This window comes from Schistocerca nitens, chromosome 4 (assembly GCF_023898315.1).
Source record: "Schistocerca nitens isolate TAMUIC-IGC-003100 chromosome 4, iqSchNite1.1, whole genome shotgun sequence".
Taxonomy (NCBI): domain Eukaryota; kingdom Metazoa; phylum Arthropoda; class Insecta; order Orthoptera; family Acrididae; genus Schistocerca; species Schistocerca nitens.
Genome location: NC_064617.1, coordinates 383,413,128 through 383,426,131, shown reverse-complemented (window position 1 = coordinate 383,426,131; position 13,004 = coordinate 383,413,128). Strand labels below are relative to the sequence as shown.

Below are 13,004 nucleotides of genomic sequence, written 5' to 3'. Positions count from 1 at the left end.
TACATGAAATGCATATGAAAAGGGTGTATAGCTTTTTCCAGTTGCTAAGAGTAACAAAGTTCACAGAGCAATGAAGTCATGGTATTGGATTATGAACGTGTGACTTAGAATGTGTGGAGCATAAACGTTTATGTCTGTGCATCTTTAGTCGTCGCAGGTACATCGAGCAAGATGGCCCAGTGGTAACAAATCTCAGTCTAGTCATCCAGATTTAGGTTTTCATGGATTTTCCTAACACTTAATGTTAATGTTGCTAGCGACCTTGCTGGAGACAAGGTGAGGTATGAGTGCAGCAAAAATTATAAGTGAACTAGAACTGATTCTGACTGCTCCAATATGACTTACTGATTTTATATAGGAATGAAGACTGTATGAGCTACTTATTGTCCACTGATAGAATTTCAACTTCACTAAGTTATGCACATGACTAACACATACACAAAACTTAGAACGGTATAAAATTGATATTTTACACGTATGATCATGGAAAGAAAACATCCAAGCTCAATCCAGAATTACATATTAAGATGTTACAAGACTACTAGAATGTAATAATTATTATTCATTCAATGGCTGAAAACTTTATTTCTTGAAAATGTACATACATAGTGCTTTTATAACTTTGTCAATAAATATGATATTTTTAATTTGTAATATTTTATATGATTAAAATTTCTTATCCTAAAAAAAAAGCTGCATTCAACAACCTCTTCCCCAGTTATCTTATAACAAAAGTTTCTTTTAATGTACATAAATATTTTTTCCATCTTCAGAGAAAAAAAAAAAAAAAAAAAAATGCACATTCAGTTGCACTAGTCTGTATTTGTTTGAAATTGTTGTGTAAGTAGATTAAGCAGCTTTTTTGCATGAAGTATGGAAAATAGGGGAAAAACATTCATCAGAGTTTCACATGCAGTATATATTCGCCTACATTAAAAAGTTTGAGCTTCTTTTTACGAACTTGTAATTAGCAAACCGTAAGTAAACTTAAGTTTTATTTGTTTGAGACATTATAACAGGCACATTAACACTGCCAGTGAATGTCAAGCTATTAAACCTACAATTCCAACTGCAGCACCATTAAACAGATAAGGACACAAAGCTGTTGTACTGTGTAATATTTCTCTTCAAAATATCTGCACATGGTCCCAGTACTCTTTCAAATCTGAAACAACACATGAGAATATTAATGACATGAAAGGAAAGAAAAACTTTTACCTTAGCTGAAATTAGTACTGCAATCTTCATGTGAAATGTAGTTTTCCTACAACTAGTTAAGACACGAAATGCTTGAGAAAAAGAAAATGACAGTAATTAGTCAATACAAAACAAAGTAATATCTTCTTTCACAATCTTTTCTTCAACCAGTAAAGCTGTCATGCTGGTTACATGTGTGGGGAAAGGAGAGTTAGTATGCAGCAACATTCAACATGTCAATACACATTTTTTTTGTGCTGGCTTCCTCCAGTGCATGAACATTCAGAAACTCTAAAATCATAATTTTAAATTACGTCTCTCTTTGGTCTGCACCAGCTGCTCTTCTCTTGCTCACTCTTATTACTATTCAAAGATTCTTTACCCTAAATATTAAAACATAACTGTGGAATGCAAGAAGACCAATTTTTGTTTAGTCATTTACTCACTTTCATTAACATGTTACAAAAAGTTGGTTCATTGAGAAAATGGTCACTGATAATCATAAATTTGTGCTGTAACAATCATTCACGTGAAGCAATGCCCTATATATGTGAAACTTTAACTGCGTATCAGTTCTTTTTACCTCCCTGGGTACAATAGTTCACAATCGGAAGTGTTAAATGGCATAAGACCATGTCTAGTATAATACTAAATTGATCATCTAGATACATACTCCACAAGCTACTGTATGATGCATGCCAGAGTGCAGCTTGTGCCACTACTAGCAATTTCCTTTCCTGTTCTACTCACAACTGGAGCGAGGGAAAAACAGCTGTCTTATACCTCCATACAAGCCCTGATTTCTTTACTCTTATCTTCATGATCCTTGCACAAAATGTATGTTGGTGGCAATAGATCTGTTCGGCAGTCAGTCCCACATGTCGGTTCTCAAATTTCTCAATAGTGGCTTGTGAAAAGAACATTATCTTCCCTCCAGGGATTCCCATCCGAGTTCACTAAGCATCTCTGAAATACTTGTGCACTGATCAAACCTACCAGTAATAAATCTAGCGTCATGCTTCTGAATTGCTTCTATGTCTTCCTTTAATCTCACCTGTTGGATATCCCACACATTTAAGCAGAATTCAAGAATGGGTCACATTGTTTTCTATATGTTTTCTTGTTTATAGATGAGCTACACTTCCCTAAAATTCTCCCAATAAACCGAAGTTGCCCACTGACCTTCCCAACTACCATCATTACATGCTCATTCCTTTTCATGTAGCTGTGCAATGTTAGGACCAGAAATTTAAAGAACGTGACTGTGTCATGCAGCACACTACTAACGCTGTATCGAACAGCAAGGAATTGTTTTTCTACTCATCTGCAGTAACTTACATTTTTCTATATTTAGAGCTAGCTGCCAGACGTCACACCAATTAGAAATTTTGCCATTTTATATCCTCCTACAGTCACACAATGATGACAGCTTCCCAAACACCACAGCATCATCAGCAAATAGCCAGATTGCTGCTCATCCTGCCTGTCACATCATTTATGCATATAAAGAATAAGGCGACTTATTTTGTTTGGAATTCTTTCAGTTGCTTCTCTAGGTCAGAGAAGCTTATCACTATGTCCTCCATTCGGGAATCTGTACAACAGTCAACTGAAGGTATGTCCATAAAATCCTCCTGCATGAATGAGTTCTTAAACACAAATGCTAAGACCTTAGCTTTCCTTTTGCTGTCTTCTATTACCACACCAGACGGGTGCACTAGTGACTGGATAGAATCCTTAGTGACTTTACATAAGACCAGAACTTTCTTGACAAGATCTTTTACTAAGATATGACAGTGTAAGTTGGATGCTTCATGCACTGATCTTCTTACAGACACATGAATTTCAACTTTTGTCGGGCAATATTAGTGTGTTCCCTTTTAACTGAAAGTGCAACAATCTCTGCTTCCTCACCATTTTCCCAATTTTATTACTATACCATAGTGGGTCTTTTCTGTCCTTAAACCATCCATTCAGCACATACTTATCCAGGGAGCAATTTACAATCAATTTAAACTCTGCCCATAATTCCTCTATGTCTGTCATATTGAAACCCCTGTCGAAGTGGGGTGCTAATGACTGTTTGTATGTCCTTTGTAGCATAAATACTCTTCTACACTACTTGACAGATTCATTAACTTTAGCAACTTTTACCGCTATGATGACATCATGATCACTAATCCCTGTCTCTAGACTGACACTGTCGATAAGGTCAGATCTGTTTGTAGTAAAAGGTCTAACTAGCTGTTCATGACCATTTTCGGAAAGCATGTTCAAAAGTGCTTCACAAAATTGTCTGTCCATATCACCTGCAAAAACTCCATAGATGTCCCAGTCCATACTTGGTAGGTTAAAGTTGCCTCCAACTAATATTCCACGATATGGATATTTTGGCACTATTGATGGTAAAATTTCTTTGAACGGTTCTGTAACTTTTACTGTGGAACAGTTTGGACAGTAGAAATATCCGATAATCAACTTTAGTTCACCTAGGCCTACTATTCAAATCCCGATAACTTCAGTCGGATTCAATTTAGACCTTGATAGATACAACATTTTTGTAAACAGCAATAAACACTCGCCCCTTATGGTGTGCGATCTGTCCTTTTGATGAACATTCCATGCCTCGCTAAATATTCAGAGCTTTCTACTTCAAGTTTCGGTCAGGTCTCGGTTCAGAGAATAATTTGTAGACAACAACTTTCCTGAAGAGCAGTAAATTCAGGAACTTTGTTAGAAATACTTCCAACAGTTTATTGTTAATATTTTAACTGTTAAAGTGCCTTTACTTTTTACATCGCCCGGCTTTGCTCTCTGCAGTTATTGATTGGCTAGCATTCATCAGAGGACACCAAAACTACTGCTTTGCGTAGTACACCCCCGACTATAAAGGAAGTCCTAAAGGTCACCACCCCATAACACAGGTCCAGAGATCTGAAGCCTGGCCATCACAGAATTGATGAAGCCTTTGGGCGAGACCCTCCATTCAGCTCACAACCAAAGGGACCCAATCAATTCTCAGTCTTCGTCACTTTCGCCATCCAAATGTACAAACTGAGGATCGCCTGAGAACACAAGTGACAGGTGTCACTGGTTCTGATGTGAGCCATAACTTGCAAATGACTGCCCCTGCATGGGCTCGATAGATGCAGGCAGGGCCTCCTCCCCATCGCCGACGAGGGTCATCCCCCCCCCCTCCCAATTGCACGCATGTTGAGTCCACAGTGACTTTCTTTCCAGTCCTCGACACCACTTCCCTACAGGGCTCCATAATTTGCCTAACATTGGAACTCACAATAACTAGTAAATCCCCCCCCCCCCCATGTGCCTGCTTGGACCCTGCCGAGGAAGCTGCCACCTGCTCACTCAAAGGGTGAATGGGCGAGGCCAAACAGTTGCCCGCCTTAAGTGGCACGAATCTGTTACAATCTGTCACTCATCCTGCAGTTAACACTGATTCCCCTGCAACAGACACGCTGTGAGGTGCCTTGGCAGCAGAGCCTGTGGGCAAAACAAGCAACATCTGAGGGGTCCCATGGGACACACAAGATGCTCTGCCACTGCTACACACCGAGGCATGACCACGACTATAATACTTTTCAGCTGCTGCAAACTGTGACCAGCTGCTCCTGTGTCCGCACACAGCATGCACACACCCTATCTATCCTACTACCACCAATTAAAGAATTTAATTATGAAAACAAACAGAAAAAGCTAAATATGTGACTTACTACTGTCCTCTTGAGACACTGATGGAGCCTGCTGGCTGACTGCTGTGACCAATGCTTACAGGGCTTTCAAAGCAAGTAACAAACGTGCTATACAGTGTGTGTATGTAGTCTATAAAGATACTAAATCTGTGAGACTGCCCTCTCAAGTACAAAAACACAACTAGTTTGAGAATTAAACACACAAAAACAAGCAAGAAATTTAAGAACATCTCAGTTGATAATGGACTTGATTACATTTATATTATAAATTACAGTAAAAGGTAGTAAGTTCTCACGAACAATTTCTGCCTTATAACAAAGACCTTCCATAGAGTACATGAAATGGAACCATCATGTTGCTGAAATGTCTCTGTTTCTAGTTGAAAAGTAAGTGAATTTGGAAAAATACCTTCTGCTTCATTATCATTAAATGGTTATAGTATTCTGAAGGAGTCTAGCACTCATGTCCTGCATACAGACAGTAAGAGGGGAAACTGCAATCTGATAATACAACCAAATTCAAATGAAAGAACAGGTATATCCTTCACTGTATTCCATACATCTAAACCCATTTTTTTAAAAAAAATCTGATTCCAAATCAAATATCTGAAGTAATAACCTTTTTTCTGATACAGTAGACTCTGAACTATTTGGCTCATTACTATTTGGCCTCTGTGCTATCCAGGCTGCATAATTAATATCATAATAATAGTCCTCCATGATGTACTGGGCTGTGATGATGTCAGTGCAGAGGCTATCGCAGAAAATGGATGGCAAATAATGAAGTTGATGAAACTAACAGACAATGATATTGTGAAAATGGTGATGCAGGAGGAAGTAACAGAAGAGGAGGCAGAAGGAATCTAACTCTACATTCGGAAGGGTTCAAGGTGACTGATGCAGCACTTCAATACGTAAGTGAACAGGAGGAAGCAACGTCAGCTGAAATCTTCTGTTTGCGTAAGTGGAGTGATACTGCAGCCCGAAGAAAGCTGAAGGAGGGAAATAATCATATCAAAGATATTTTTAAGACCTCAAACCTGTAAGTTTCATGCTTTTCGTTAGGCCTGGCCTTTCGCAAGTGTAATCATACATTCAAACTTTACAGTGCAGATCTTTTGCGTTTCCTGTAATGATTTTTGAAGGATGCATGTGTACATAACACACACTTATCGTGTCTATGTTACAAGTCAGAAAATGTCAATCAAATTGGGTTTTGGTACAAAAAAGTGTGTCTTGAATAGTACAGCTGGGGTCTGAAGAGAGAATTTATTTACCTCCGGCCAATCTGGCTTTTTGTTACCTTGTTTGACCTTCTGCCACATTAAGCTGGATAGGAGAGTCTACTGTACCAATAAAGCTAGTTTCAAACAGAAATAATTGTGTCTGTCATATTTTCAATACGACTACAAAGAAAAGAAAATCACAGAAACCATGCTTGTAGATTTAACTGTGACATAGGGTCACAGTAAATATAGCATCCCTGTGTGTGTGTGTGTGGTTTTTTTTTCCCCCCCAGTCCGACTACGCTGTTCTGTCACTGAGACTGCAACTCAATTTCAATGGAGCACTGGAGGGATGCAGCAGGTTTGGCAAATGTAGGTTTCTTGTTTCTGTATGTTTTTGTTACCCCTAAAGAAAAACTTTGACTCAAAATTCAGCACCACTTCAGTTCTGTTTGTGTGCCAGTCAATTGCTCGACACCTCAGTTCTGAAGTGAATGGTGCCTTTACTACTACACTTACAAATAACAACCTTGAAAATTATTAGTACTAAAACTGTCAACACATTTACTGAATGTGAAACAAATATAAATTTGTGAACTGTGAAGAGAGGAGCCTAAAAGTATTCAGTGTTTGGACAGACAGAACAGGGAGCCAGCAGTACTACCACTTTAGAATATAGCTTCCTCTTTCTCAGATATGAACTGGTGAACACTATATTCCACACATAAAAATGGAGGAACACTGTCATAAACAAAGATTGATCACATTACTGTAGCAAAAATATCACAAAGAAAATGTAACATTATTGTTATACGGGACTGGGGGGAGGTGGTGGGGGGGGGGGGCGAGGGGGGGGGGGGACGACGACAGTGAGATGATGAGATTTTCACAAACACTAAGTAATTATTTCAACAACAAAAAGCATGTCACTTGACCATCTCTGTGTGCATGATGTGTTTATGACCAACATGAAAGGAAATGGTACTCAATCCAATATATGCTACGAGTATTTACAGTAATAATGTTTCAACATACCTGGCACGGTCTAGCTTGACACATTTCAAGGGACCCTTGGCTACAACAGTGGCAGCTCGTGGCCGGTCCAATAGCAATGCAATCTCTCCAAAGTAGTCTGAAGGGCCTAGACGGCCCACTTCCACAGGTTCATCCCCCTCTGCTCTGTACTGCAGCACCAAAGCTGTGCCATCAACGATGATGTAGAAGTCATCGCCTGGTTCTCCCTGCCTCACAATTGTTTCACCATCTTCAAATGATACTGGCTCGAGTGCATCAGCAACTGTCAATCGTTCCCATTTGTCAAGACTTTCTGAAAAGTTTTCAAAATTTTCATTTTAGCCTTTTATCATGATCTAGAATTCAGTTATATTTTTACACACACGGGCCATCAATAGCCTTCAGATAAAAAGTGTAAATTTGTAAAATTTTTGACAATCTGCCATTGTAACAGCAGTAACTGATCTAACAACAGTGCCGAAACTTATTGTTTTATATAAGCATTACCAAACGCAGCGCCGTATTCTGCCTGCTTATATATCGCCATATTTGAATACGCATGCCTGAATCAGTTTCTTTGGCACTTCAGTGAATAATGTCCATAGTTACTGATTAAATTATCATGAAGACTGAAGGAAACAGCCAAGCTGGCAAACATCTAGTTATCAATCAATTTTAACAATCCCCTGTACAATAATTAAACATGAATTCAAACCATTTGTTGAGATGAAGATTCAGTTAAATTATAATAAAGTTTTACTACAACTACTACTACAACTACTACTACTACTACTACTACTATTATTGAAAGAGATTTTGTGATGGTTAAGACATGGCAATAAAACACACTGACAGACAGACATATCAATACACTGTTTGATGTAATGTGTAGGGTGATTACAGATTTAAAATCTAAATTGAAATAAAAGCTCATGCACAGGTCTAGTTTAAATCCATAACATAAGATTCTGAAGCTATTAAAGTCATGAATTGTACAGGAAAACAACATGTAGATGAAATGTGCACATACCCAAAATTGAAACTCGAGAAAGGAATTCTTCGTACATCTTTCGCTTACGAATTGTGGAGCCCATTAAAATTCTCCTGTAAGAATCTCTGTCGATTCCCCACAGCTTAACATCTGTTTTAGCTCTCACTGTGGCAGCCCTTGGTGTGCCGTAAATAAGGGCCAACTCACCAAAGCTTCCACCATCACCAATAGTTGTCACCAGTTCGGAGTTTACAAATACCTGGAAATAATAATAATAATAATAATTATTATTATTATATCACTTCTGACACTGTATTTACAGAAGGTTTAAAGCAAGCATGGCCAAAACAGCACTGTAGGTGCACTATCAAGGCTATTAAGTTTTATGAATGTAAGAACTGGCATGGCTGAGGGGGAACGAGAAAAATTTTATTGTGAGTAATATTAAGACAACACACAAAATGTGGTGTCAGATGGGAATCTGGAATTGGGCCGCATGCTCTCTATGAAGTAAGACTTTTTGACAGCCTGATGTGGAAACAGTGGTCTCATAATGACTAGTGAGGACAACACCCACATGCGCCAAGGTGATTAACAGATTCTGGCAAATGGCTATATTGTTTGATCACTTTCTAAAAGGTTCTGGAGGCATAGAGGTCCATCTGAAGGCCTCCGGGTGAGTCATGGGGAAGAAAAACTGTATGGGAGAAATGCTCACAAGTATCCACGAAAAATCATTACAGAAGCGACTGGGGCACAGGATCAAAGGTAGTCAACAGTTGGAAGTTAGGAATACAATCGGGAGTGGTTGGCAGAAAGCGGTCACAGTTAGTAGTCATAAGGAGCAGTGCCCTTGCCGAACATCAAAGTCACTATAGAGTGAGACTTCAATGCTGCTGCAATATGATGCTGAGACTGTTTTTTGGAGGACAGCTGAGTGTGAGATAAGAACCTGGCAACAATTATTATCTTGAGTATTCTGCCTGTTAAAGAAGAATCAACAATATAAAGTCTATTCTAGTAGCAATGAGTAATGGTTGACACATGCTGTGATTCAGAATATAGAGAGGAAAAAGCACTGTCTTGCATTTGTCTCTTAGTGTGAAGAAGGTATCTGATGGTGTAAGTCACAAAGAGTAATATTTCCCTTTTTTTTAGAATATAAAGAGGAACAAGTGCTGTCTCACACTTGTCTCCAACTGTGGTTAAAGTATTTGGTTATGTATTGATAGGAACTCTGTCAGGATGATATGCTCCAGCAATACTCTTGCCTAATGCTCAAAATGCAGTGAAGTGTTGGATGGAGTGTTGAGGAGGAAAAGGAAAATATTAGCCAAAAACAGCTAGAGCAGTACAATCACCTTCTTAGCCTCCAAAATAGTCTTCTCTACTTGCCACATATCCACATATTTGCTCACTTTACAAGCTTTCTTACACTGTATTAAGGTTCCGCATTAAGTACAAAAAACTGTACGCAATTCTCTGAAGAGCAGTAAGTGCAGAGGCATGATCATTCAATATTGAGTGGGAAATGCTTCTCTCTTTTGTATCCCTCGGTGCCCAAGAAGAGAGCTTAATATGCCACCACACTATTATGTGTTGGAAAAGATAGTGTTTGCAACACCATTACAATACCAGAAATAACACAAAGATGATGTAAACACTTGTCTCCTTACAACATTCCTTGGAAAGTGGACAAGTATCTCAGTGAGCCTCAGTGGGATGTTGAACTCAATCTTATGGTTGACAACAATTATTTTGCTTCCGTAAGTCTCTCAATACAAAGAGACAATCATTTTATTACATATTTGGAGGAAAATATTGATGATTTTGAACAGAAATTTAATGTAAAAATCAAATTCGTATTCATGACAATATTTCCTGGAGCATCAGTTGTAAAAAATACATGACTGGCTATGTTTCAGCACTTGAATCACTTAATAAAAAGTTTTCAAAGATGTTCCAAAATTACACAACATGCCTGACTGACTTAAACTGGCCTCATGTTTGGCTAATGGTGTTTCACATTAATCTGAGTTCGTGCTGATGGACCTACAGTGTAGTACCAGTGTAGGTCCAACGACTTATTTTCTCATTTCTTTCAAAAATATTACCTAAAGAGCAATGTCTGACTGTGCAGGCTACCTCTTATATGAATTTACAAGTTTATATCAACACACGTACACAATTTTTTTAATGAAATTTACCTAGTTCCACCCTTGTCCTCTCTTAAACCTGCAAAACTCTGGGTGTCTGCCCATTTCACAAACCTATGTCCCATTCTTCTCATATCTAGTAAAATAAAAATATGTATAAATTTATGAACAATGTATGTTTGGGCCGAATGTCTGTATGTTACTATGCTTAGTCTAATACAGGGTAACCAGGAAGTTCCTTTACACATGCAATTATTTCCTTGTAACTTTAATGACTCTTACTGTTATTTATCAAAAATGTCCATATGTGCACCACCTTTATCCCTGCATAGCCTGATGTGCCTCCATTGGTTTAAGTCATCAGCCATTAGTTGAATGGTGGCCACTGGCCACAATGTTTGCAGGCCTAGGTCCAATTTCATGTAGAGTTGCATTGTGTTCCTTTTAATTCAAAATTCAGCAACATGCTTTCTGGTCGACTGTCAGGGTGAACCAATTGCTGATGCACTAACTTCTCCACACATTTCCTTTCAAGCTGATGGATGACAAGACAGTGAGGGGGCCATCCAAAACACTTCCAAGGTGAAATGCTCTCTCTTCCCATGTGAAGCATTTAAACATCATTCTTCCCATGCACCATATCTGAATGGACTAGAAAAAAGATAAAGCTAAAAACCGGTACGCTGGGGCATACCTTCTGCCATGCCCTTCACAGTAGTTTGTAGAGCGAGGATGTAGATGTAGATGGATCAAAGACCAATAATTTGGTTGCTCCTTGCCGAACTGTTCACTGAACCTTTTTATCGTCTGTGTTAAATTTTCATTGTTCTACTTCTGTTCACTGACCTGCACACTTACTATGAAGTACTACTCCAAATGAAGTCACTGGTATCTGCCATTGTTCTTCTGCAAACACAGAAAGGCAAACAATGAACCAGTCAACATACAGACTTTATTTTCCTCCTTGTGCAGTCATGTGGTAGTTATGTAACAATCGCACTGCAATTCACGTGAAGCGTACGAACAATTATCAGCACTGGAGGTTCAAATCTTAAATATCTTACACTATTACACACATTTAGTTCAAGTGTAAAGGACTTTCTTGCCACCCTGCACATAACAGGTATAGTTCTGCTTCTCACATCATAATTATCTAACAAACGTCCTCAATCGAGAGAAAAGTTCATTGTACTGGTAAAGGCAAAACACTGAAAGTAAGATTGTAATATTCCTTTCCTAGAAGTCATCCCTTTGTGTTCTGAAAACTCCCTTCACCGTTTCCAGCTTGCTGCGATCCCAACTGCAGTCCTTACTTGCGCACCTCTTTGAATAGTGCAATGATGGGGAAAGTTGGAGCATTGATGCATTTGCAAAGGGAGTGCAAATCTTGGCTAAGCTGCGTTTAAAGAATGAAAACGGTAGATGAAGTACTTACCTCTACTTCACCTTGGTCAATTACGTAGAAATTGTCTCCTTCATCACCTTGTTGGATTATTGTTTCTCCAGGCAAGGCATTCACTGGGAACATAGCATCAAATATGTCCGAACGTTCATTTTCATCTAGATGTGAAAATAGAACATTCTTTGCTATGGCCTTTGATAGTGCGGCCATTGTCTTGTAGTCCTTTGGTACTACCTGTCAGAAACAAAAGGACAAAAATTAATTTATTTACTGTATCATTTTAACATGGAATGAGCTTCAAGTTAAACATAGTCATTTCTCAATCTCACCTCTGCACACACTTTAACAACTAAAACCAAATTTGAAATGATAGATGAGATGAAAGGAGTAACACAGTATATTCAATTCATTCTAATACACTCCTGGAAATGGAAAAAAGAACACATTGACACCGGTGTGTCAGACCCACCATACTTGCTCCGGACACTGCGAGAGGGCTGTACAAGCAATGATCACACGCACGGCACAGCGGACACACCAGGAACCGCGGTGTTGGCCGTCGAATGGCGCTAGCTGCGCAGCATTTGTGCACCGCCGCCGTCAGTGTCAGCCAGTTTGCCGTGGCATACGGAGCTCCATCGCAGTCTTTAACACTGGTAGCATGCCGCGACAGCGTGGACGTGAACCGTATGTGCAGTTGACGGACTTTGAGCGAGGGCGTATAGTGGGCATGCGGGAGGCCGGGTGGACGTACCGCCGAATTGCTCAACACGTGGGGCGTGAGGTCTCCACAGTACATCGATGTTGTCGCCAGTGGTCGGCGGAAGATGCACGTGCCCGTCGACCTGGGACCGGACCGCAGCGACGCACGGATGCACGCCAAGACCGTAGGATCCTACGCAGTGCCGTAGGGGACCGCACCGCCACTTCCCAGCAAATTAGGGACACTGTTGCTCCTGGGGTATCGGCGAGGACCATTCGCAACCGTCTCCATGAAGCTGGGCTACGGTCCCGCACACCGTTAGGCCGTCTTCCGCTCACGCCCCAACATCGTGCAGCCCGCCTCCAGTGGTGTCGCGACAGGCGTGAATGGAGGGACGAATGGAGACGTGTCGTCTTCAGCGATGAGAGTCGCTTCTGCCTTGGTGCCAATGATGGTCGTATGCGTGTTTGGCGCCGTGCAGGTGAGCGCCACAATCAGGACTGCATACGACCGAGGCACACAGGGCCAACACCCGGCATCATGGTGTGGGGAGCGATCTCCTACACTGGCCGTACACCACTGGTGATCGTCGAGGGGACACTGAA

The 13,004-nt window shown here is 40.0% G+C and overlaps 1 protein-coding gene across 3 annotated transcripts in view; it reads right to left on the bottom strand.

Moving 5' to 3' along the window:
- Positions 1 to 555: 555 nt before the first annotated feature.
- LOC126252911 (cAMP-dependent protein kinase type I regulatory subunit) overlaps positions 556 to 13,004 on the bottom strand; it is a 266,576-nt gene continuing 254,127 nt past the window's right edge. For all 3 annotated transcript variants that reach the window (XM_049953892.1, XM_049953893.1, XM_049953894.1), the window contains exons 3-6: positions 11,730 to 11,930; positions 8,178 to 8,397; positions 7,169 to 7,460; positions 556 to 1,165 (exon numbers count right to left, since the gene is read on the bottom strand). In XM_049953892.1, coding sequence (XP_049809849.1) covers positions 1,081 to 1,165; positions 7,169 to 7,460; positions 8,178 to 8,397; positions 11,730 to 11,930 — 798 coding nt within the window. In that variant the 3' untranslated portion in view covers positions 556 to 1,080. The remainder of the gene's footprint in view (positions 1,166 to 7,168; positions 7,461 to 8,177; positions 8,398 to 11,729; positions 11,931 to 13,004) is intronic.